This window comes from Cupressus sempervirens, chromosome 7 (genome assembly GCF_028749045.1).
Source record: "Cupressus sempervirens isolate cs-2001-9-10 chromosome 7, ASM2874904v1, whole genome shotgun sequence".
Taxonomy (NCBI): Eukaryota; Viridiplantae; Streptophyta; class Pinopsida; order Cupressales; family Cupressaceae; genus Cupressus; species Cupressus sempervirens.
The window spans coordinates 324,034,444-324,057,862 of NC_143124.1; the positions used below are offsets into that span (position 1 = coordinate 324,034,444).

The 23,419-nt window shown below is 35.2% G+C and overlaps 1 protein-coding gene across 14 annotated transcripts in view; it reads left to right on the top strand.

Annotated features, from left to right (window-relative positions):
* DNMT2 (DNA methyltransferase-2) overlaps positions 1 to 23,419 on the top strand; it is a 183,555-nt gene that overhangs the window by 51,667 nt on the left and 108,469 nt on the right. For all 14 annotated transcript variants that reach the window (XR_016353762.1, XR_016353763.1, XR_016353764.1 and 11 more), the window contains 3 exons: positions 5,746 to 5,839; positions 6,069 to 6,187; positions 6,280 to 6,402. Coding sequence is in view for 11 of the 14 variants with exons in the window: in XM_089791324.1 (XP_089647450.1) it covers positions 5,746 to 5,839; positions 6,069 to 6,187; positions 6,280 to 6,402 (336 nt within the window). In the remaining 3 variants the exon portion in view is untranslated. The remainder of the gene's footprint in view (positions 1 to 5,745; positions 5,840 to 6,068; positions 6,188 to 6,279; positions 6,403 to 23,419) is intronic.

Sequence of the window (23,419 nt, forward strand, 5' to 3'; positions counted from 1 at the left end):
CAAACAGTTGGTATGCAAGCTAACTGGCTGATAAAAAATGATATATTAATGCTCAAAGACAATTATTAATGACCAGCAATTGTATCTCCTTGATTGAGAATGAGTATCCAATACAATATTTATACTAAGTTAGCCAAGACTCTTGGCATTTACAAAGATATCAAAATATGATGATTGCTGGTAAAGTAATATGCACCTGCAGCTGCCAATGAAAACTAATGCAATACTAAATATCTAACTTAAATACTCCCCTACAGCAGTATGCTATTCACATGCATGATTAAATACAACTAAAGCCATGGATCGCTGATACCATTGTGAGAAATGTAAAAATGAATGATGTATCTATTAATGAATGATAGGTCTGATATGAAATGACAGTTACAACAGCACTCTATAGTGAAAGGCAACTATGAAAATACACATCAGACTTGGCATATGAAGTCGCCTTAGAGAATAGATGTATTGCAATACTACTGAACAGAAAATAACCTCTTCAAGTGCCCAAGTCGTGCCTCTCTAGCTGTCGCCCCTGATTGTAGATGGCTGCAATAAAATTACTTCAATGCTGCCTCTTCTGCTTTGCTTTTTTCCGATTTGCTTTTTCCGGATTTGCTTTTTCGAACTGCTTTTTTCAGATCCGCTTTTTTGAACTGCTTTTTCGGACCCGCTTTTTCGAACTGCTTTTTTTTTCGGATTGCTTTTTTCAGAGCTTCTTTTTCGGACTGCTTTTTCGGTTCTACTTTTTCGGCCTGCTTTTTTCGGACTGCTTTTTTGGCCTGCTTTAAAATGGCTTCCTATAATTTTAGACTTGCTAGAAATGACCTCCAATAATTTCGGCCCTGCTAAAATTGCCTCCTGAAATGCTGAAATGTTGAAAATGGCCTTAGGCCCAATGATGCCCTAGCTGAAGTGACTGAAGTATCATCTCCAAATGTGCAACCCTTCAGAAGATATTTCACTTCCTCAGTTATGCTAATCCAAGGGAGTTTTCGTTTCCAAAGATCAATTGACTATCTGAAACCACTTGGGTCCACGATAGACTATGTGACTGAATCACAATTTGATGTCAAGAGAAATAAACAACTGGATGAAAAAAATGAAGCCCGGGGTGCCTATTTATTCTTTTTTCTCCACTTTCTCCAGAAACTTCTAGAACATTATTTTATTTTATCTATTAGTGACTTTATAAAAAATATTTTATAATTCAAGTCACTTTATTAAATTAATTAAATATAAAGTTACCTTTTAATATTTATTTATTTGATAACTTTATAAATAATTAACTTAATACCACTTATTTATTTAATTAAAATAATTAATTAGTCATCCTCATAAAATATTCATTATTTTGGACAACCTAATTAATTAAATTAATTAAATCAAATTGCCTCCAAAATGGGGACATGACAGACCTGAAATGTATTCTTTGGGGAATTTGTAATCTGATCGGCTCTTTTTCGTTCTTCAGCGCTTAACCTCAGTATCCTAGTTGGAAATAGTTGCTCGGCTAAGTTGAAATCACACAATCTGAACAAGGTTTTAACAATGGTAATTTGTAGATGTATCAATGGCAAGATGCAGGTGTATCAAAGGCAAGATGCAGATGTAACAATGCAAGGTCGAATTGGTTAATGAGACAAGGGAAATCTGGAACATAGCAATGTAGGAAGAAATTCGGGCACTAAGGAAAAGGTGATCTCGTCTCTACCTCACGACTTCCATATATGGAGAGCGATCAGGACTCCTTGGCTTCCTTCGGTTACAAAAGATTATAGTTGATTCAAAATTCCAAGTATTAAATCGATTATGAAAAGATAGGGAAAGAAAAATAAAAAGTTGAAAAGAAGAGTTGGAAAGAATATAATTTTCAATTGTTATTATAATATATACTTATTTTTGTGTTCCACGGGGACGCATCCCCTATGCTTTTTGGCTCATACCCGTCTCGGGGACGAAACGGGGATGGATTTTAGCCGTCCTCAAAGCTGTCCCCTTTTTGTCAAATTCGGAAACATCCCCGAATCGACAAAAAAAATTGGGTATGAAACTTGGGGACGGCCAACACTACTGGGGACGGCTTTGTCATCCCCTAGCCATCTTCGAAACTTCTAGTCGTCCCTTTTTTTCCAGCTAGTCGGGTAAAGGAAAAACAATAAATTTTACTTTTTGTGTAGGTACGTAGTTGTCTTAAAGACATAATAAAAATGTGCAAACCATATTTGTCCATTAAAATACTAAACACTAACTCTTCTACTCATTTTAAGATATGATGTACTTGCTAAGAGGAAAAAAAAAACATAGAGCAATAGTAGTAGTAGCAGTGAGGAAAGATTGCATTTAGTATTTCAGAATTTTTATTTACTACTTACTATATTAGTTGCACTTCTCTTTAATCCATTTTGATTTCATGCATAATACTTTGAGACTTTAGGCATTTTGATTTTACTATGCATGTATGTGATATGTTATAATGGAAGTACTTAATATTTGTCATTTGATAATTTTCCATGTATTGATCTTCAAATATGTCTATGGTGAATGGTTTATCAATGCTATGATATGCATACTTGAATTTTGTCTTTCTCTATGAAAAAATCCCCTATGCTTTTAATCGTTGTCCCCTAAGGTCCTGTCCCCTAAATTTTGGCTTTGACCTGTTCTTGTACCAGAAACATGTCCCCGTCCCCTAAAACGTCCTCGTCTTGGAAACTCCATCTAGCATAGACTTATTTATGTTCATGTAAGTATATCAATGGGGTGACATCATTAAATTACGTTATTATAATTTATTGGTGCCACTTCATTTTTATATTTATATGTACGTTTTTAAGTATTTATTATGATAATATGATGAAGATCAGTTAAAAATCTCTTGAGGTATGTTTTATATTTTAAATTAGATTATTTTATGTTTTCTTAGATTATTTTCTTAATAGCTCATGTGGTTCCAAAAATGTATCCTGTGATCAAGTTGTTGCGTCCTTTTCAAAGAAGTTTAAGGTCATACTTGCCGATCCTAATGGCTGAACTAAGCGAACATCCCATTCCGATGATCCCGTTTAGCAATGCTTCCCCCCTTCTTCATCTTCTCTTGCAATCACTTATGGAAACACTTCTGCCATAATAATAATTCTATAATAATTCATTAAAACATAATAATCGTTATTTTAAATCAAGCAACTACTAATAATCTAAAAATAGTTAATGGTTAATGACCATCTTCATTAACAATCAATACAACGTATATAAATAACTACCTATTTCACATGATCATGAAAGGATAATCCATTAAATCCAACGGTTATGAACAAATTAGGTCAAAATTTTGGGATGTAACATGGAATATCAAACATTCAATCCCTCTCTTGAAAAGTAAATACTAATGAAGAACATGAGAAAAACTCCAAGGTTCCTTACACCTGTGGATACTAATTCAGTTATATTAATGTGATTTGCTGGTTAGTTACGTAGGCGGGCTTACATTGTTCTTTCAAGGATGTCGAACTCTTGTTGTGATGGTGATGATGTCTAGCTTTGTAAAGTATAAGCACCATCAACTGCACTACCAAATATGACAAGTGCCCAAAATAGACTTACTAAAACTAGCAAGTCTACAACTGAGACCCTCAAATCTCATTGTCAACTCATGAGGGCCTCGATGATGAACTGACTTGGCCAACTGTAGGGACCTGCTAAAAATGGGGACATTACAAAATTCTAATACAAAATCCACTTGAGCCCACCAATCATCATACAATATTATTGCCTTTACCTTTTGGGCCCTTGTTGTATTTGATTGCTTACAAACAACCCATTGGTTGCTAATAACCATCTGGGACACTGCACCTTTCACCCTTACAAGTTGTTTAAGGATGATTGTGTGAATCAAACTAAGTTTCAGCCACCTAATAACATGGTAATTGGTAATAACACATTTCACATATGTAAACAACACAAAAATCATTTTATTCAATTATGTAAACATGACACGAAATGATGATAAGATAAGATAATAATATTAATGTTCAACAAAAAACCAAAAAAGTTTATGAGACTGAGCATACAAACAGAAGAGCCAGTAGCAGCAGGATCACCAAATGGTGACAGAAAAGAAACAACAAAACAAGAAACAAGACCAAGAAACACCAGGTAAGGATTAAGAATCCTTCCTGGGTACAAAGTAGTTAGTCACAGAAGGATATAACCGTGAACGATACAAAGTAATAGGTCGCCACCGAGATCCACTGGAGGAGTGCCACTACTTGGAAAGATTGGTGCAATGTCTAATCGATCTGGAAGAAGTGATGCTGGAAGGCCTTTTCATGCTCCATGACTGAGACAAGGCGGAGAAAAAGGCAGTGATGAGCTAGTTTGAGGTGTGGTTCTAAGATGTGGCTGACTGAAGGGTATGTTCACGAAGTTGGGTGGTCTCCCGAAGATAAAGTGCAAGACACTGCTGATTGTCATAGCTGAAGAACTCAGAGAGAGAGAAACAATCTATGAAATGACAATAATATCTCCCTCTAATTTCATAGTAGATAGGGCAACGAAATAAGAAATGGGTCTTAATCTCAACCTCCGTCAAGTACACAATTTAAAAAATTAAATTAAAAAATTTATTTTCAATAATTCCAGCTTGGAGAAAGTTCTAGAAATTGCTCATGACATATGGTGGTCTGTCACAAATATTTAAATCTCCTCACCCTCATATACTTTTTTCACCCATTCAATTTGGGTGCCAATCGCTTTCATCATCAAATTTAAGGAGTGGACAGGTATGATGTCCAAAAGATGTGATCCTATTGCACCTCTTCCAAAGCACACGCAACCCCACAAACTTTTGCATTGTCCGTTACTACTTGGACAACATTATCAACACCCATGGACTCTAAGGATTAGTGTTACATCCTCTCCTTGCTGATGTCCTTGATGCCCACAGATATGGATCTGCTGCTGTCACTGTTGTGCAATTACTGCAAGAAAACTTTGAGCAATTCAAGATGAATACTTTAACGGAGTGCATAAATAACACTGATTGGTGTGAGCATTGGTTGAGTTGGTAAAGTACCTAGAATGCTTGTAATTGGACAACAGTCTGTTATTTCAAGTTTCTGGTTTATTATGTATTCAGATAAATGTCTTTAATGGATATGTTTGGGGAATGCTTGTAATTAGGCAGCAGTCTTCTATTTCAAGTCTTTGGTTTCAAAGGTAATTCAGATAAAAGTCTTAAGGGGATATGTTTATTGTCGTATGATTTTATCTGTTAATTTAGATATGTTGGGATGGTGAACCCTGTCAAAACTGAAATTATCTGATTGGAATTTCTGGAAACTTGGTTGTTGGTTGTTTTCTTTTAGACATTCTGAGTTTGCACAGTTTCTCTTCTCAAGGAAAAATGGTAGGAACATGTTAAATCATAGTTGTTGTCCTGGAATTCTTTGGTATCATGTCTCTTTTTGGTAGCTGATAAGATTGAAAAAAATAGCAATGCATTTAGCCTCTTGGTGTGAATGGGAACAAACTAATTTAGATAATAGAATTTAGGCTTTTGGTGAACCTGCTCAACAAAAAGAATCTTATGTAATATATTGTTGTGGAAATGTGCAAATGAAATTTTGGGTGCAGTGCCAGCATATTTTTAGTTATATGATTAAGATTTGGATGCTTCATGTACTTCGATGATCTACAATTCTGTACGAGGTTGAATCCTTGTGATTTTTTTTGAGTTCATATAAACAGAGGAATATCCAAAGCTTAACTGCTGTTCAACTAGACAAGCTCAAGGCGAATGCATGGTTATTATCTCCTCCATGCCAGCCATATACACGGCAAGGTGCACACTTCTACCCATTGTCAAATAATTTGGCTATTGATCACATCACAGTTTATTGAGGTGGTTAAACATAAATTAGAATATTTTAGCCATTCACATATTTAATTAATATTAGTGATCTTGTCTTTGAGTATTTGTTAGCAGTGTAGGAATTGAGACTCTTCTGGGTCAAACCGCATAGAGATGAAAGGTATTGGTTATCTTGCTGATTGTGGTTTCTGTGTTTTAGGCTTACAGAAAGATTCTGAAGATGCTCGTGCATATTCTTTCTTGAAGATAATTGAACTTATTCCGTCAATGTTGTACCCTCCAACCATGCTGTTTGTGGAGAATGTAGTTGGCTTTGAGGTGAGTAATATGAGTTGTTTGTTCATTTTACACTCTATAACAATTTTTTTTTTAGGTTGCGTGCCTTCATTGTCATGGAGCTTCTTATGCAGTCCTCAATAACACACAACCAGTTGCTGGAGGTCTTAGGGAAATCTGGGTTTGTTACACAAGAATTCATCTTGAGTCCTCTTCAGTTCGGTGTACCATATTCCCGTCCTCGTTACTTCTGCCTTGTAAGTTGATTTATTTCCCAATCCATTTTATTTGCTTCTGAGTTAATAGTGATACAAATTAGATAGGTTTCATCTAAAACAGCTGTGGGATGCCAAGTTTGATTGCTGGGTTTGCTAACTTGAAATCAACCTAAGTAATCTCAATTTTCAACATATGTGTAACATCCCGTTTTCCCGGGTCTAAATTAACAATTAACATTCTCATAGAATATAGTTATTGCTTTAATTTCATAGGAAGACAGTTATAAGTCATGTTCATGTGAAAGAGATTTACCGTTAAAATAGTTAAACAAAATTTCTTAACTTAAAACATCATCAATGAATTTACTATAGAAAATAAAATCCACATACCATGGAATTCGAACCAAGAAATCATTGTAGGGATGCTTTTGCAACCACCCAAGTTAGTCCATATATACCACTATAACAATATCAAACAACAAATACCATCCAATACCGCTATATCGAAATTAAATGACGATTACAATTAAATATCACTATATAAAATTAGGGCATCACATACCATTGTATTAATCAGGGCATCAATTACCATTGAATTAATGAGGGCTTCAGATACCACTGTATCACTTAGGGCTTCAATCTCCATTGGATCATTTAGGGCATTAGATACCATTGTATTAAATTAGGGCTTCAGATACCGTGGAATCAATTAGGGCTTCAGATACCACTGTATCATTCCTTTCCTTCCAATTGCTTAACTGTGCTAGTAACTCAAGATTAGAATTTATGCTCATATTTATTATTCATATATATGCAAGTCAATCCATAAATCTATCTCTCACATCTAAGTGTAAAATAATTGTAACGATGAAATAACTCAATTAATCTTACCTTCATCTTGCATATACATCATAAAAGTAAAAATACTTGTTTCTAGTAACCAATGGAATATATAGCTTATTTGTGTCTGTTGTACGTTTGACAACTTTGGGAGAGGTGAAACATTGTCAGGGGCTTAACCACCCAACCCTGGACCATAACATATCCTCACACAATGTCTAACGAGAAAGGCCCTTCGTACTCGGAATAGACAGGGACCACCTTGTCATCAGCTGAGCAACCTAGTTTCCAACCATACCCCTCTTCTTGACAGTAGGAGATTACATTAAACGGAATCATGCATGAGCTATTAAATAATTCATATTGAAATGATAAACATTGTATGCTATATCTGATTCTGTTTTCTTGATATTGCAGATTCTTTTCTCTCACCACTCCACCCTTTTTCTTGACTTTACAGCTAGGTGAGTGTCAGGTGTTCGAAATCCCATGGCGAAACAACTATGTCAATTATTCAGGAATATTAGATACCTCTAGCATTTCACAATCTATGATTACGTGAATATGTTCTTTAAACTAAGGTAAACTTTAAGCAACCCCTCTTGAAAAAGAGATATAAAAATATTGGTGAATCTTACATTATTTTGAAAAATAAAAATAATTTCTATTATTTAATTGGCGAATCTTACACTATTTAAATATTTGTATAACTAAATTTTATAAAAATGTGGCGATTTTAAATATTTTTAAGAACTAAATTATTAGCCAAAATTTCCTAAAATTAGCCAATTAGCAAATATTAGCCACTAAAAAATACCCTGCTTTAAAGATTCCAGAATTTGATTGTTCAATCTAATATCCATTGGCATAATGATTATGGATCCAAACTATGTTTTTCTTGGCTTTCACTTGCCATGCACGGGCTGAATTAGAGATGTTCAATTTGTAAATTTAAACAAGATATCGAACTAGATATCCTCATGATGAATGCTGAAACTTGCTGCTATGAACAATCAATAACAAAGACAAAGAATATTCAGCAAAACTTATAACTTATTCATGGAAGGAAAATAAGTCTCCGAGTCTAGCAGGCTGCTATGGAAAAATGATTTAAAACTTTGGTATATCACAATTTGAAAAAAATTAACACATGACCTGGTAAGAATTCGAAGTTGTTGGAAAACTTTGCAAATTGATTTGAAATCAGCTACCTTCCAGTTGCTTGGAGACGTTACCATAATGCATATGATCTTTTATTCGTAGGCAGTAATACTTGTACGATAGGGTGTATACAACGAGTTGCTTGAAGAATGCAAATTCATATCAGCAAAGGAAGTCGGCTCATGAAATATTAGTATGGGTACTATAGTAAGGCGGAGTTGAATACTGAAAGACGTAGACCAAGTAGAGTAGTCGGTTGTTTTGAAAAGGATCCCTGCCCTCTTCTCACAACTTCCATAGACAGTATTGCAAGTATCGGCAATAGATAAATTGAGGAGCAGTCGGGTATGGAGCAAGGTGTTTGAAATTCAAAACAGGAAGTAGGGAGAAAAGAATAAGTATCTTTGTCTGTCTCCTCACGACTTCCATATAAAGAGCCAAACCGTGACTTCTTGGCTCCCATCGATTATCAAGAAAGCAATCCGAATACATCCTAAATTCGAATTTAAAAGGGAGAGAAATAAAGAGGGAAAAGAAAATAAAAAGGTTGGAAGAGAAGTTGGAAAGATTATAAGACAATTCGAATTGCCAAATATTAAATTGATTTATCATGTCAAGTGTTAATCGATTAAAAGAAAGAATATTAAAATGGAAAGAAAAGAGTTGGAAGATTATAATTTGAATATTATAATTCAAACGTTATTATATTATGAACATTATTATAATCTTATATGTACATGTAAACATCACTTTATTAAATTATTAAATTATAATGGTGCCAAATCATTTTTATATTATATGCACCTATATAAATATTTATTAAAATAATATGATGAAAGATAAATTAAAATCTTTTGAGATATGTTTTATATTTTAACTCAATTATTTTATGTTTCTCAATTTATTTATTTAAATAGCTCATACATGTCCCACAGATGTATCCTGTTTCAAGTCACTAAGTTTTCAACCCATCTGCCCAGTGATGGTGATGCTCCTATGCCTAATTCTTTTTTGACAATGCTTCTACCCCTTCAACGTTTTTCCTACAAGGAAGTTCTCTACAATTAAATTATATTATCATAATAAATTATTTAATCATAATTAATCATAACGGTTAACCATCTTCTCAATTCCATGAATTCGTGACAAATGATCAACTAGCTTGTTATCTTCATTTTGAAATTATAATGACCAACCATCTTGCCATTTCATAGGATTATAACCAAATTAACTGTCAATTGACTTCATGTGAACCTCAACGGCTATATTTTAAATTAGGTCAAAAATGGGGATGTAACAATATGTATACCTACATCTAGATCTTAGGTACATGTTTGTAATGACGACCCAAGAATTTTTGTTGAAAATATATGGTGCATTATATAAAACTAATGAAGAATAACTTACTTCTTGTTAGCTTCAGATAATGTGCATGGTAGTAACCTAGCATATGCAATGCTCTGAATAACAACTAGCAACTAGATGGAGTAGGTTTTTGAACAATAGCCACTCTGTCAGTGCAATAACACAGGAAAATAGAAGAACAACTAGATTAATTGGGGGCACCTGATAGCTGAATCAAATGAGAAATGGGAGTTGGGTTCCACCATGAAATGAGTGATATAGAAGTGCGCAATATATAAAACTAATGAAGAGTAACCTGCTTCTTGTTAGCTTCATATAATGTGCATGATAATAACCTAGCATATGCAATGCTCTCAATAACAACTAGCAACTAGATGGAGTGGGGTTTTGAACCATAGCCACTCTGTCAATACAATAACATGGGAAAATAGAAGCTAGATGAATTGGGAGCACTTGATAGTTGAATCGAATGAGAAATGTGAGCTGGGTTCGACCATGAAATGAGTGATATAGAAGTGCCTAATTCATCACGTTATACTCCGTACCCCTCAATTCTCCTCATGCCAACATCCATAAAACCGATGTATGCCTTCTTATGGATAGGGTTACCGACTCCCTTAAATAATAATCTAAGTTACCAATGCTGGTTTTGATGCTGATGCGGGTGCGGGGTGCTAAGGTGCTTTTTTTTTTTGGTATTTTGGATGCGTCCATATATATATATATATGCAAAGAAATGTACAAAAATAAACCATTCTATAGCATGATACTTCACTATTAATAGTTCAAATTGAAATAACAGTAATACTAATAACTTAATCACATTAATACTAATTAGTAAATTACTCAAGTTCAAGATTCCAATGCAATTTGAATTACAAATTCAAAACATAGTTCTTGGTTCAATGTTGATCAATCAAGAGTCAAGGCTCAAGATTCACAAATGAAATTTAGTCAATCAAAATCATAAGGATTCTCAAAAAAATCTACATTCTCATCATCTCCTTCTACTGCAAGACTTGCAAGTTCATTTGAACCAAACATGGTTCCACTTAAGCTAGATGCATGTGCCATGATGTTATCAACATCATCATTTGTCATTACAGTAAGATCTTGAATTGTTGCATTTAAGTTTGGTTGACCCTTCCTTGTATCTATCCTCGTTATGTGACAAAAGACACAAGTTGGTATGTATATAAACAAAGTCCTTAGCTTTCTTTGAGCCCAATGAGCTGTGCTTCACTGAATGGATATAGGAGTATGTACTCCAATTCCGTTTAGTAGCAGAAGAACTTGCAACCTCGATAGGGTTCAAAAAATTAAACATACAAATGAAAAACAACTTAAAGAATGTTAAACACTAAATTGTGGAATATAATTGTTAAACGAAAATAAATGAAAACTTACTTGTGAGAGGATCTTGATTGCAAGAGGGTGTAGATTCTTGAATGGTTGACCATACATATACCACCATGTGATAGCTCCCATGTCATTTCGGTCCTTTGTTGCATATGGAGTAAGTTTTGATCCTAAAGCAAATAAGCCAAATTCTAGCCTCACCTTTTTTGTGCATTTCATCATTTGGGAAGAGTCTTGCAAATGCATTGTAGCACCCAATATCAACTTCTTCATTTGCATATGGTGCGACTCTATCCGACATAGCAAGTATTTTCTAGCTATAGTACCTTGGATATAAGGCATATGCAAGGAGGTGCAATGGGGTAGTCATCTTCTGCCAACGATGATGAATGATTACCTCCAACGTATTGCACAAGGATTCACATTCTGTGGGGTTATTTTCATGTGTTTGTATGGACATTTTTACCTTTTCTACCATGGTGTCCATGCCATCATACATTCCCCAAGCAAGGTGCATCTGTATCAGCAAAGCGTAGCATAGTCATGATAGGTTTGGTGAATCCAATACTATAATGTTCTCCATCTTTTAGACCCTCAATGGAGTTCTTAGCTTTTCATTCTCCAAAGGTTATGTGGAGAAATAAGGTGAAATAAATTAAATTAATGACAACAAATAAATAAACCTAAAGGTGACTTTATATTTAATTAATTTAATTTTCTAGAAGCACAACTAATTATTGTATTGGAAAGGGGAAGTTTTTAGAGAGTGCATTTTCTAGAAATACAAGTAATTATTGTATTGGAAAGGGGGAAGCTTCTAGAGAGTGCAATTAAATAATATTTTATTTCCTTCTAGAAGGGTGAAGGAAAAGAATAAATAGAGGTGAGAGCTTCGTTGTTAGGCATCCGATTAATGTCAATTGCATTTGATATAAACTTGGGAGAAGAAATTAAGGTTTTTTGATTTTAATTAGCCATTGGAGAGCGTCAATTCTTCAGTGTTGCAACCATTTGAGGTGGTGAAATATCCACTAAATTCGGCATTCAGGAGAGCTTCATTCTGGAGTTCTATTTGTGCTTAAATTGGAGAATACATTTATTGCTGGCTGCTACAGTGCTGTGAATAGTACCCGCGCTACAGTACTTGGCTTGATTATGATCACAATTTCATCTCCTTCATTGGGCGATTTGTATATCAGGTTCTACAATCAATTTCCATCATTTAAATTGGTCATTTGGCATTGTAAATGTGGCTGTCATAAGTAGTTGTAGATGCACATTTTATATCAGATCTATAATGTCATTTCTACTCAGTTTTTCTTGGGGTTGCAAAGCCAAGACCCTTGGAATATTATGTTAAGCATTGAATTAGAAAATATCTCACTAAAGGAGTGATAAGTTGTAGGTCTATATATTTGATGTAATGTGCATATTTATATCTTCCATGATTGACATAATAGTATGCATGCCAAGTGTTTGACAAAATACCAATTGGCTGTAAGTGCACATTTTTCATTTAGAATTCATCTATATGCATTTGAAAAGCCAAAAGAGAATTGCATATGCATTTAGTTCTTTTCTAAGATATAGTAGTAATCAATTACAGGCTTTTAGATTCCCTTTGATATCATTTCAGGCAAGCATGATCAATCTGAAACTTAGAAATAGCAAGCATGAATATCGTATTGGAAGTGTTTGACAATTTTCCTTGACCTACAAATCAACAAGTTGAGGTTTGAATTGACAAGGGATATTACAGTGGTATCAGAACTTGCTTGCAAAGTGTTTGACAAAAAGTCAAACAATTGAATTTGAGAAGGATTTGGTGTTTCACGAAGTTATAACTGGTTGGGGTTATTACAAAAATTGTACACGAGCCCTCCAATGCTCATCCAAGACCAAACCCCTGACCTTCAGGGCTCTCTCTGAATTTGAAGCCTTCCATACAACCCATTGGTTAGAAGTAACCATTTGCACCTTCAGGAGTAGTCTCATAACAACAATATGAGATGCAAATCTAGTCTCAACAACCTAAGCAAGTTGACAATATGACGACAAATATAAAGCAAAGTTATAAACAAGTAATAATTTGATAATTGAACATGAATATAAAACTTATTCAAAATAAATAAATAAATGAAACTAATTACAATTTCAAATTTACCTTCAACAACTCGAACTTGGAGAATGATTTGAATATGGATTGTGGCATGTGGTGGTTTGTAACAAAAATTTGTATTTGAACTTGGAGAATGATTTGAATATGGATTGTGGCATATGGCCAATTTGTTGCATGACCAAGTTGAGAGAGTGTACGATGCATGGTGTAAAAAAAAATTGGTTGTATCGAGACTCAACCAAAGCACGTGCACCCCTACAATTTTTGGCATTATCAATGACCACCTGGACCACATTCTCACTGCACACCATCTCTATTGCCTCAATGAGAATTCTAGAAATGTGAATCCTTAACTTGCCCTTTACAATCAATCGCCCTCAAAAACATTGCCCCTTTGGGAGACATTGTAATCACATTAGTCAATGGTTGGTTTCTTGTGTCTCTCCATCCATCAGACGAAATAGTTATACTGAAAGTTTTCAAAGAAGTCCTAATTGGATGAAGAGCTTTGTCTATAGAAATATTTTTTTTTTGCAAAAGAGTATTACGAACCTTTTCAAACCCAAGCTAGTATAATCAGCTAGCGCTTTAAGGATGGCTGTGACCATTTCCTTCCAATATGGCGATCTTACCAAATTGAAAGAAAGACCATTGGCATAAAGGCAACATGCAATTGCTTCATCAACAAGCTCTCTTGCCTCCATTTTGAATGCTTGATCCAACGGAGCTCTTTTGCGGGTAATAACTTCTACTTCTTCATCTTCCTCTTCCACTTCCAAGAATGGATGTTTGGAGGATGCACTATGATTTTTTGAGCGAATTCACATTGCTCTTTGTGGATGAAGGTTTATACAAACTTGTTTTTGATTTGCTCACTAAACGATCAACAACTTCTTGTTCTTTAATAAATCCGGCCAACTATGCATTGCTCATCCTTTTTCCATCTTTGCTTCCCTTGCACAATCCTATTCCTTTACCAGTAGGACCCATAAAATGAGCTTTGACTTGAGAATATGAACTGTTGAGTGGTTTACTATACATTGCATTTCCAAATGTATGACCTACCTTCTGAAACCTATGATTAATTTTGTGGTGTGTCTCCATAATGGAGATGCTACATCAATATTGAAGTTATCATTTTGTTCACTTTGCCTTGCTGTTGAACTTTGACTACCAGTAGTGGCCATTCTGGCACGATGTAAACTATGAATCTAATAAGAAATTTAAAAATAAAAAATAGAAATATTTAAATAAACTATGAACATCAAACATACAAGTGCAAATATACGATACAAAAATACTAAAAAAAGAGAGCTAAATTTGTTCCTTCATTTCTTACAAAAAAAGGAAAAAACTTGAAAATTTCTTACAAAACTTGAAAAATTTATGAACATTTAAAAACAAATCACTGAAAAAGCTCATGAAATGGATCAAATGCTTACCTTAGATGCTTAGACATCGTTTGTAGAAGCTATTAGACACCCTACGAATGTTCCTCTTCAAAAATAATGACCTTGCTTTCAAAATGCCAAAATAGAGACCAAATGAGAAGAGAGCCCAGCTGCAAACAAAATGAGAAGAATGAGCAATGAATGGCTTCTTTTAGGGCCATTTTAGGGGATTGGGGCAAAAAGGAGAAAAAATATAATTAAAACAGTCAATTAAACACATGTTTTTAAAAGTCACTTAAGTAATTGGGCATTGAAAAAGTCCATGCTCTCCAGATGCGCCTGTATGCTGTCTCGGTTCTCTCCAGATGCTCTTGGACACATCCTGCGCGCAGGCGCACGCGTTGAAAGAGCTTCCTGTCAGCATCGGTGCAGCACCCAAACGCATCCATGCATCCTTAAGCATCCGCACCAGCATTTGAGGAATCCGTAAGCGCACTGGTATCTTAGATAATAATAAATAGAAAACTTTCTGCCTCCACCTATCCTAGGGCTATATGATTGGTTCTGTATAGTAATAGTTAATGCGTGATTAGAGCGATTATTTGAAGCTTCATTACATTTTACATTTCTACAAGGGAAATGTGGGAGATGCTCTACACCTTAATGAGCCTATGCACCTTCACCTCTTAATTAGTCCATGCACAGAAATAACAAGGACTGAACTTCAAATAAAAGGATGAAGAGGGGGCTGGACCTATGCTCTCTAATGTCCTTAAACCAACAGAGGAAAAATTAATGCATTGTAAATAAATATCCTTTGAACTCAATAATTATGTGTTAGCCTCAAAGCAATATCAAAAGAGTTAATCAACTGAAATCAGATTCTCAAATAATAAAATCAGATCATAGTGCATGCAGCAAACTAACTTAAACTTGACAAAAAAGGGCACATGCAAGTGCAGTGCCAAAAAGATCAATAATCAGTTCTCCACCAAATCCGATTTATGAGCACTCACAAGATGGCACCAAACAATGATGTGTGCAATGAAATAATACTTAGAACGATATTGTTAAGATATGATAGCGTCGGTCAGAATCCAAGGATATACCAACATTGGCAACTGTATCCACATGTTTGTGCATTTATGTATACCAGTTCACCATGTGAACCGATATACATGCATACACACATATGCATGGACATTAAAATTAACTCGCCATAAATGTCTGTAAGATCAGCCTTGCATTAAACTGATATTATCCATACCATTCTAAGTATGAAAATATGAGCGATCAGATTTATGTATCTCTTGGATAGGGCTGTAAGTCCCTGATCAATATCAATCATGTGTGCTACAGAATGGTTCGAGTGAATAATCCATCACTCATGTCAGATCAGAGGCTGTTAGTGATAATTGTTTAGCATATAATCATGCCTGATAACCATTGGGTGCTATGCAAAAGGTTCAATAATTAATCATACCCAATCGGGTTTGTTTAACATCTTAGACTTTGCCTTTGTGTCTCTTCTAAGAGACATATGCTTGACCAGTCACAACCGTTCCTCCTTGTGCCTTTTTGGAGATATTATATTAGTTGACCAATCACAAAGAGAAGATCATAGAAATCAATAAATGAATACATCTCTTCAGATTGGGACTGCAGTATAATAATCAGATCATATACCGATTAGGCAGTACAATTACAGTTGCAGCGATCCAGGAAAACTAACATGGTATCAGAGTGAGGCTGTAAATGTAGAAAATGATAGAGATTATAAGTTTTGAGCTGTCTGAAGAAATTTGTTTTTCACCTGCAAAATATCCTGTCCATAGGAAAGCATTGCCCTTAGAATTGATAAAAAGAGTGGCAAGCAGAGGTCGATGCAAGAGTCAAACAGGAACCGATGGAAGAAAAATTAAGACGGTAATCAGTATTGAACAAGCTTTCTGAAATTACAGACAAAAGAACCATGTCTGAGCAGCAATCATATGCATATATGCTTCACTGTGTGAAGATTAAGTCAAATCTAGAAACCAATAGTTTTGTAATTACCCGCAGTAACAGAGTGGACTGACTATTGTGAACATACTAATAGCGGCAAGTTTATACAGAAAATATATTTCGTGGACGAAACAGGAAACAAAATTGAGGATTTTGTTTGAAAGAAACAGTGAAGAATGGATGTCGATTCTAATGAGACTATAAATACAACAAATTGTGTTTGAAAGCGAAGTGCAGTGATAAAACCATTATTAATGTCTTTAGAGTGATAGTGACTTGAATCTTGTAAGCAGCAGTCGCTTATATTGGTCAACAACGGCAATACCAATTACGATAGTAGTTGTTGATACAGAGTTAGAAATAAGAAGATGATGCCCAATATTCAAATTGAATGGCTAGTACAAAGACAGAGTCATTGTCCAATATGGATAACAGAGAATAGGAGACAAAGTCAAGCATTGGTGTTTATAGAAAGACAAGGAGCCCGATAATATAGGTATGTGGAGTCAATACCGGCAATGGAAATAAAGGAAGGAAAAGCAATCTGCAAGCACTTGATCAAAAGACATAGAGAGTATTAGTGACTAGGATAGTAGCATGGATAAATAAAACCCATACTTTTCAGCCGCAAATACAAGAATTGGAAACATAGAGGAACTAGTGACATTAAATAAAGACTATTGGAGGACTGGTCATTATATTTGACAGTCCATTATTGTGATAAAATTAAATCCCAGAATTAAGAAAAAAGCACCAAGGCCTAATCAGGGGAATAAGCCAGTTGGGAATTAATAATAGTCCAAGCAAATAAAGTTTGGTCTATTACATGGTGCTCAATTGAACAAATTAAAAGGGAATAATGAAAAGGTATAAGGAATGCAGAACCAGGCCGGTACATACCACGTCAGTAATATGCCTGCTCGTAGTCATTCACATGCCAGGTGGGTAAGAGGGTCTCAACACATACCAAGGAAGAATTGATAAAATGGGTGTAATACAACCATTGGGCCCCACGTATGATATAGAGTACATTGGTTGGGAATGAATACTAATTCAAAGTATCTCAGTTTAGTATAATAACTAATTAATGATTATAGATGTATGATCAATATTATAAGGTTAGTGGTTATAGCATTACAACCGACAAACATGATATGGAGAAGGGAATCCTTGGCAATAGTGACTTATATGGAAACAATGACTTAATAGAAGAAGTCATTTGGAGGGTATTATCCTTTGACTTTATGAGATAAGTATTTTTTGAGTATTTTTCTAAATATTTTATTCCTAATATAATTAATCTCTTAATTGTATTTCTATACATACTATAAAAGGTATTTGCCTTGATATTTTCTGAGGATGTTCTTGCAGGAAAAGGAGGATTAATATCAGATGCAGAGGGAGTATGACACTTCTTCAAAGGTAAAGGGCTCAAAACATTGATGTTCAGAGAGAGTCTAACACATTTGTCCGAAGGAGCAGATAGAGGATGTCTTAGTTGATCTTAGAAGATTTTGACCATATTAGAATTAGAGGAAGTTTTGACTTAATGTAAACTTTTGTGTCATGCATGTGACTGCATGATCTAATGTCTCTAACCCCTGTGTACATTACTGAAAGGTGACGATCTTTCTAGTAATATACACTTGTATTTAATATTTAATATTGTAAGGTGATGACTTTACAATGTTCACTATCATGACAAAAATCATGCTGACTTGATGTCGGTTGTGTATCACTATGTTCTTAATGATCATGGTGGATATTACGTGATGTAATATCTGTGGACATGCCATTTTATGTTATGGTAGTTGTCATGCGACATGATGTCAGCGTACATATTATAACTAGGATATACAAATGTCATGTGACTTGATGATCTGTATACTCCTCCTTATCATGTGTTAGGTGATATCTAAACTTGTTCATACTTAGTTATCTTCCCTAGCTAAGAGAGAGTGTTAAGATATGATAGCGTTAGTCAGAATCCAAAGATATATCAACATTGGCAACTTTATGCACATGTGTGTGCATGTATGTATACCAGTTGACCATGTGAACTGATATACATGCATAGACATTAAAATTAATTTGCCATAAATTTTTGTAAGGTCATCCTTGCATTAAATTGATATTATCCATATCACACAAAGTATGAAAATCTGAGTGATCCAATTTATCTCTTGGATCGGGCTGTAAATTCCTGATCAATATTGATTATGTGTGCTACAAAATGGATCGAGTGAATGATCCATCAGTCATGTCAAATTGGAGGTTGTTAGTGATATTTGTTTAACATATAATCATGCCCGATAACCATCGGGTGCATGTGTAAAAGGTTCAATAATTAATCATACACAATCGGGTTTGTTCAACATATTAGACTTTGCCTTCGTGTCTCTCCTAAGAGACATATGCTTGAACAGTTACAACTGTTCCTCATTATGCCTGTGGGAGATATTATAGTAGTTGACTGATTACAAAGAGAAGATCATAGAAATCAATAAATGAGTACACCTCTTTAGATTGAGACTGCAACACAACAATTAGATCACATACCGATTAGGAAGTACAATTACATTTGTAGTGATCTAGGAAAACTAACAGATATCTTTGCCAGCTACCGAGTAATGAACATAAATCTGATCTTCTATCATTATACAAAAGCACACCAGCACTAAGATAAAGATCTAAAATTAAATCAATAATAATTTGGTGGAAGTTCACAAAAAAAAAGGAGGCTTTTGCCGAACGAGGCTAAGCCTCCTCAATAATGGTACACAAGATCAAAATATGGTCCATAGCCTGATACTATGTGCGAAACCCTGGCTAGGCCTTGGTTGGCCCCTGGCTTGACAAAGTCTCTTGTCGAGTATTGCAGATAAGATAGAGTTCAATGTTGTGGCATTAAATTTGGCAAAGGTGTGTCCGATCATGATGGTCCTATAGTTGCTGGGGTCAGAAGTCACTTCAGACTTGTGTATTAGATAGATCACATGCCTTAACCAAGACTCAAGCAAACTAGTGCACACCACTCTATTGAAGAGCATGGGAAGGAAAGACCTCAATACTGGGATGCCTAGTTTGAAGAGCTCATCTTGGAACCCTTCCTCATCCGCCATCCTAGTGCATCTCTTGGATATGACGACCTCACTATTGATGGAGGTGGTGAAAATGTGGCCTGTGAAGGGGGGTGAGGCAAATAGAGGGTTGGTTTGGAATATTGTAAAGCATAGAGGTATGGGAGGCGAGGGAGTGAAGGTCAAGTGTGGAGGTCTAGAGGGGGTGGCAGGTGAACAAAGTGTGTCTAAAAAGCTTGGGGTTGCAGATAAATGTGTCATGAAAGGATCTTCATTGGGAAGCAATGAACAATCGTTTCTTATGGCAAAGAAAGCGGTGATAAGAGAGACACAAATGAGTGTAGGAGGGGGAGCAAGCAACAAAGGCCAAGTGCAAAGAACGGTGAAAGTTTTACAGTCATCATCATACCATTGGTTCATGAATTGTGTTTTTCCTTCGCCATTTTTCTCTTGCGTGCTTTATCTACGGGTTGCCTAAGAGTTCTGAAAAGTTGTAGTGTTTTTCCTCCCAGCTGCGCTTTGTGTTTGCAAACATCGCGTGTTCTCAAATTTTCAAAGCCCCAAAATTTCTTTGTGTTTTTCAACTTTGTACAATTTCTGTATATTTTTTAGCATTGTCATCTGCATTTGTTTTTGCATGCAAGTGCATTTCTTAGTGTATGCACTTTATTTCTTCTCAGAATACATGGTGCTTGTGGTTTTGTGCAGAGCCCACACAATTTGGACACAAAACAATGTTTTCTATGATATTTTTGTGAACTTATGCTCTTTTCCAAGCAGCGCGACTTGTTTATTGGCATTTACCTCACTTAGATCTTCCTACTTGAGGCTTTTGTAGACTTTGCTGCAGATTTTTTTTTCTCAATTTTTTTTTCAAAATTGTCGAGAATTTGTTTTCTACTAGGGTTCTTGAAATATTCAGCAAGGGCTTTTTTTCCTGAAAAATCAGATTATTTCTGATAATTTTGGGTTACAAATTTTTTTACGTTTGTTTGGCAGAAGTCCTTCTTGGGATCCATGCCAACAATTTGCAAATTTATGCCTTGGGTTTCTTGCAAGGTTTTTGATTGAGTTTTGATTAGAAATATTACCATTTCAATAATATTTGAGAGCACTTTTTAAAGACTTAATGACTGAAATAAAATTAATCACTTCTGAAATCAATATAACTCACCAAGGTCAATTGAAACTCATTGCACTAAACTGAAGAAGGAATTGAGACCATGGCCAAGAGCTAGAAACAGTACTTAAAATAGCCATAATTATGCAAAGCTTGAAACTGAATATACTACATGCTGAAGTTGGGAGGATATTAGCTTCTAAAGATAGTAGCAATTGTAAATAGTAAATACTAAAAGTATCAACTGCTACAAATATTAACTATCAACTGCCACAAATAGTAAGTTAGGCAAAATGCCCAATTGACCAATTAGTGTCCAAATTGACACTTACTAAAAATAGTAAGTCTCAGATAACTTGTTTGAAATTACTCCACAGAGTGTTGTTAAGCTCCATTAATTTGTCTAAACACATTGGCGACATTGAAAAACACCTTTGGTCCTGTTGACACCAACCTAGAAAGCCAACACTGGCTGCACAAGAGAACCTAAAAATGGGACATTGCAGTGTTTTAGGCATCTATGTTTCTTTCTTCACAGTAGGCCTGAAATATGCAACATTAAAATTTATACTGTTCAAAGATTTTGAGAATTTTAACAATGTTCTGATTTAAATGGTTTGAAGAACTTTGTTAAAATGGTTCAAGTTATGGGTACCATGTGATGGAGCCCAAAAACTTTTGGAAAATTTGAGGCCTCCATTTGTGAAATGATGTTGAAAACTGAGGATATCAGAGGATTTATAACCATGAGCAAGAAGTATCATAAGAAAAAACATACGAGTATATGGGTTCAAATATATTAACATCCTAAATATTCCTGCAGCAGTGATGAAGAGGTTTCAGAACATAAAAAGACTCACTAATTTTGCAAGTCAAGGGTCTCTTGTTGATACACTATACCACCCCAAATACATACTGATCTGCTATAGATGCAGATACAGAGGCAGTAATAAATATGGTTTACCCCCATTTTCGCTCTGCTGTTGTGAGCAGACAAAACCAAACAGAACAGAGATATTATTATTGCAGTTGGCAAATTGTAAGCTTAATTGAAGGAATTAAAGAACAGTATCTGGATTATTATTTCAGTGCACAAGCAATTCGCTGTGAAAGCATTGACAGGGATGTCTTAGTTTGTTATCACATGGGAATTTCAGAGGATTGTGCAGAATATGATGATTTAGAAATAGGAAAAAGGGGTGCAAACCTAGAGATTCATAAAATGAAGGCTAGAACATGCATTGATAACTCAAATGATTCTGCAGAAAGGATGCCATTAAAAAAAAAAAAGTTTAAAACACATCCTCCAACTCATGATTTAGAGGAGATGTTGAAAGTCAAAATTAATGATGGCATTCATAAACACCGTGAGACAGCAGTGAAGAAAAATAACCTAAATACAGAAGTGCGTAGACAAGTAGATGCCCAGAAGAAACGATTAAATATGGGTGCAGGTGAGATCAAGGAACAAGATTCATTGCTCATAAAATCCTCTGATAAGAAAGAGAAGAAAATTTTCAGTGAGTGTTAGAGTGCAAAACTCTGTAAATACGCCTTAAACAAATCATATGGGGTCATATTTGAGGGAAGAGAAGGCTGAAAGTCATGCTGAGTATAATGCAAAAATTAATTTTTCTTGTCCATCATCTGCATTAACTCAGAGATTAAGAAAGTTAAAGGTGGTTTTAGAAGGTCAATGGAAAGGAAAAATTATGCTTATGAACATAAAGAGAAAATAGCTGTCACTTGTCCTGTATGTAAAGAGAATGGCACATTCTGTCCAGATACAGTACCAGGGTCCCCTATGACTGAACATCAGTTTGGGCAGAAAGAACAACTCACTCCACAAGATGTTAGTGACTCTCGATTGGCAAATGAGAGTAATCATACAGGAAGAAAAATGACAACAAGTACAACTGCCAAATATTTGGAATATTTAGATTTTGCTGACAGTGGAGGGAACATTCAGTTTTCAGGCATTAAAGAAAATGAGAAAGAAGATAGGAAGGATGTTGAACAACTTCTATCAGCTTCATTCTGTTACAATACATTAAGGTTTCCAACTACCCAGTTAGCGCGATGGTTCTTTGGCAGTGTTCACAAGAGAATATTGGGATTCTCCTGCGGTGGCGATATTCATGTGGATAGATTACTTCATCCCACATCCAGGAGTCACTGTGTGGATGGGTTTTGCTGGAGGAGAGCCATTAAAATGCTATTTATTACTAATAGTTGCTCTGGGGCTCTTTTCTAATATTTTCTTTTCTTTTGTTGCAGGCTTACCCGCTGGAAGGCATTGTGCACATTGGAAGTTGAATATTTGTGAGAGAATACTCTGCTACTCATACCTGTATACTGTAGCATAATCCATGCGATGGTCAAATCGAAATTATGAAATTAAATTAGTGGAAACATTCAGCCCCAGAAAAAAGAGCAGTGAATGCGCACGGGAATTCAGGAAGACACATCTGCCAGCAGTTTTCTCCAATGTTTTCAAATGCATGAGATGTAAGATGAAGCGAAGGTCTGTGCGTGTGCTGTGCAGAAGGAAAGGGCCGAATGTCCAAGAAAGCACTTCGCCTTAGAAGGAAGAAATTATTTCCTCCCACTAACTATA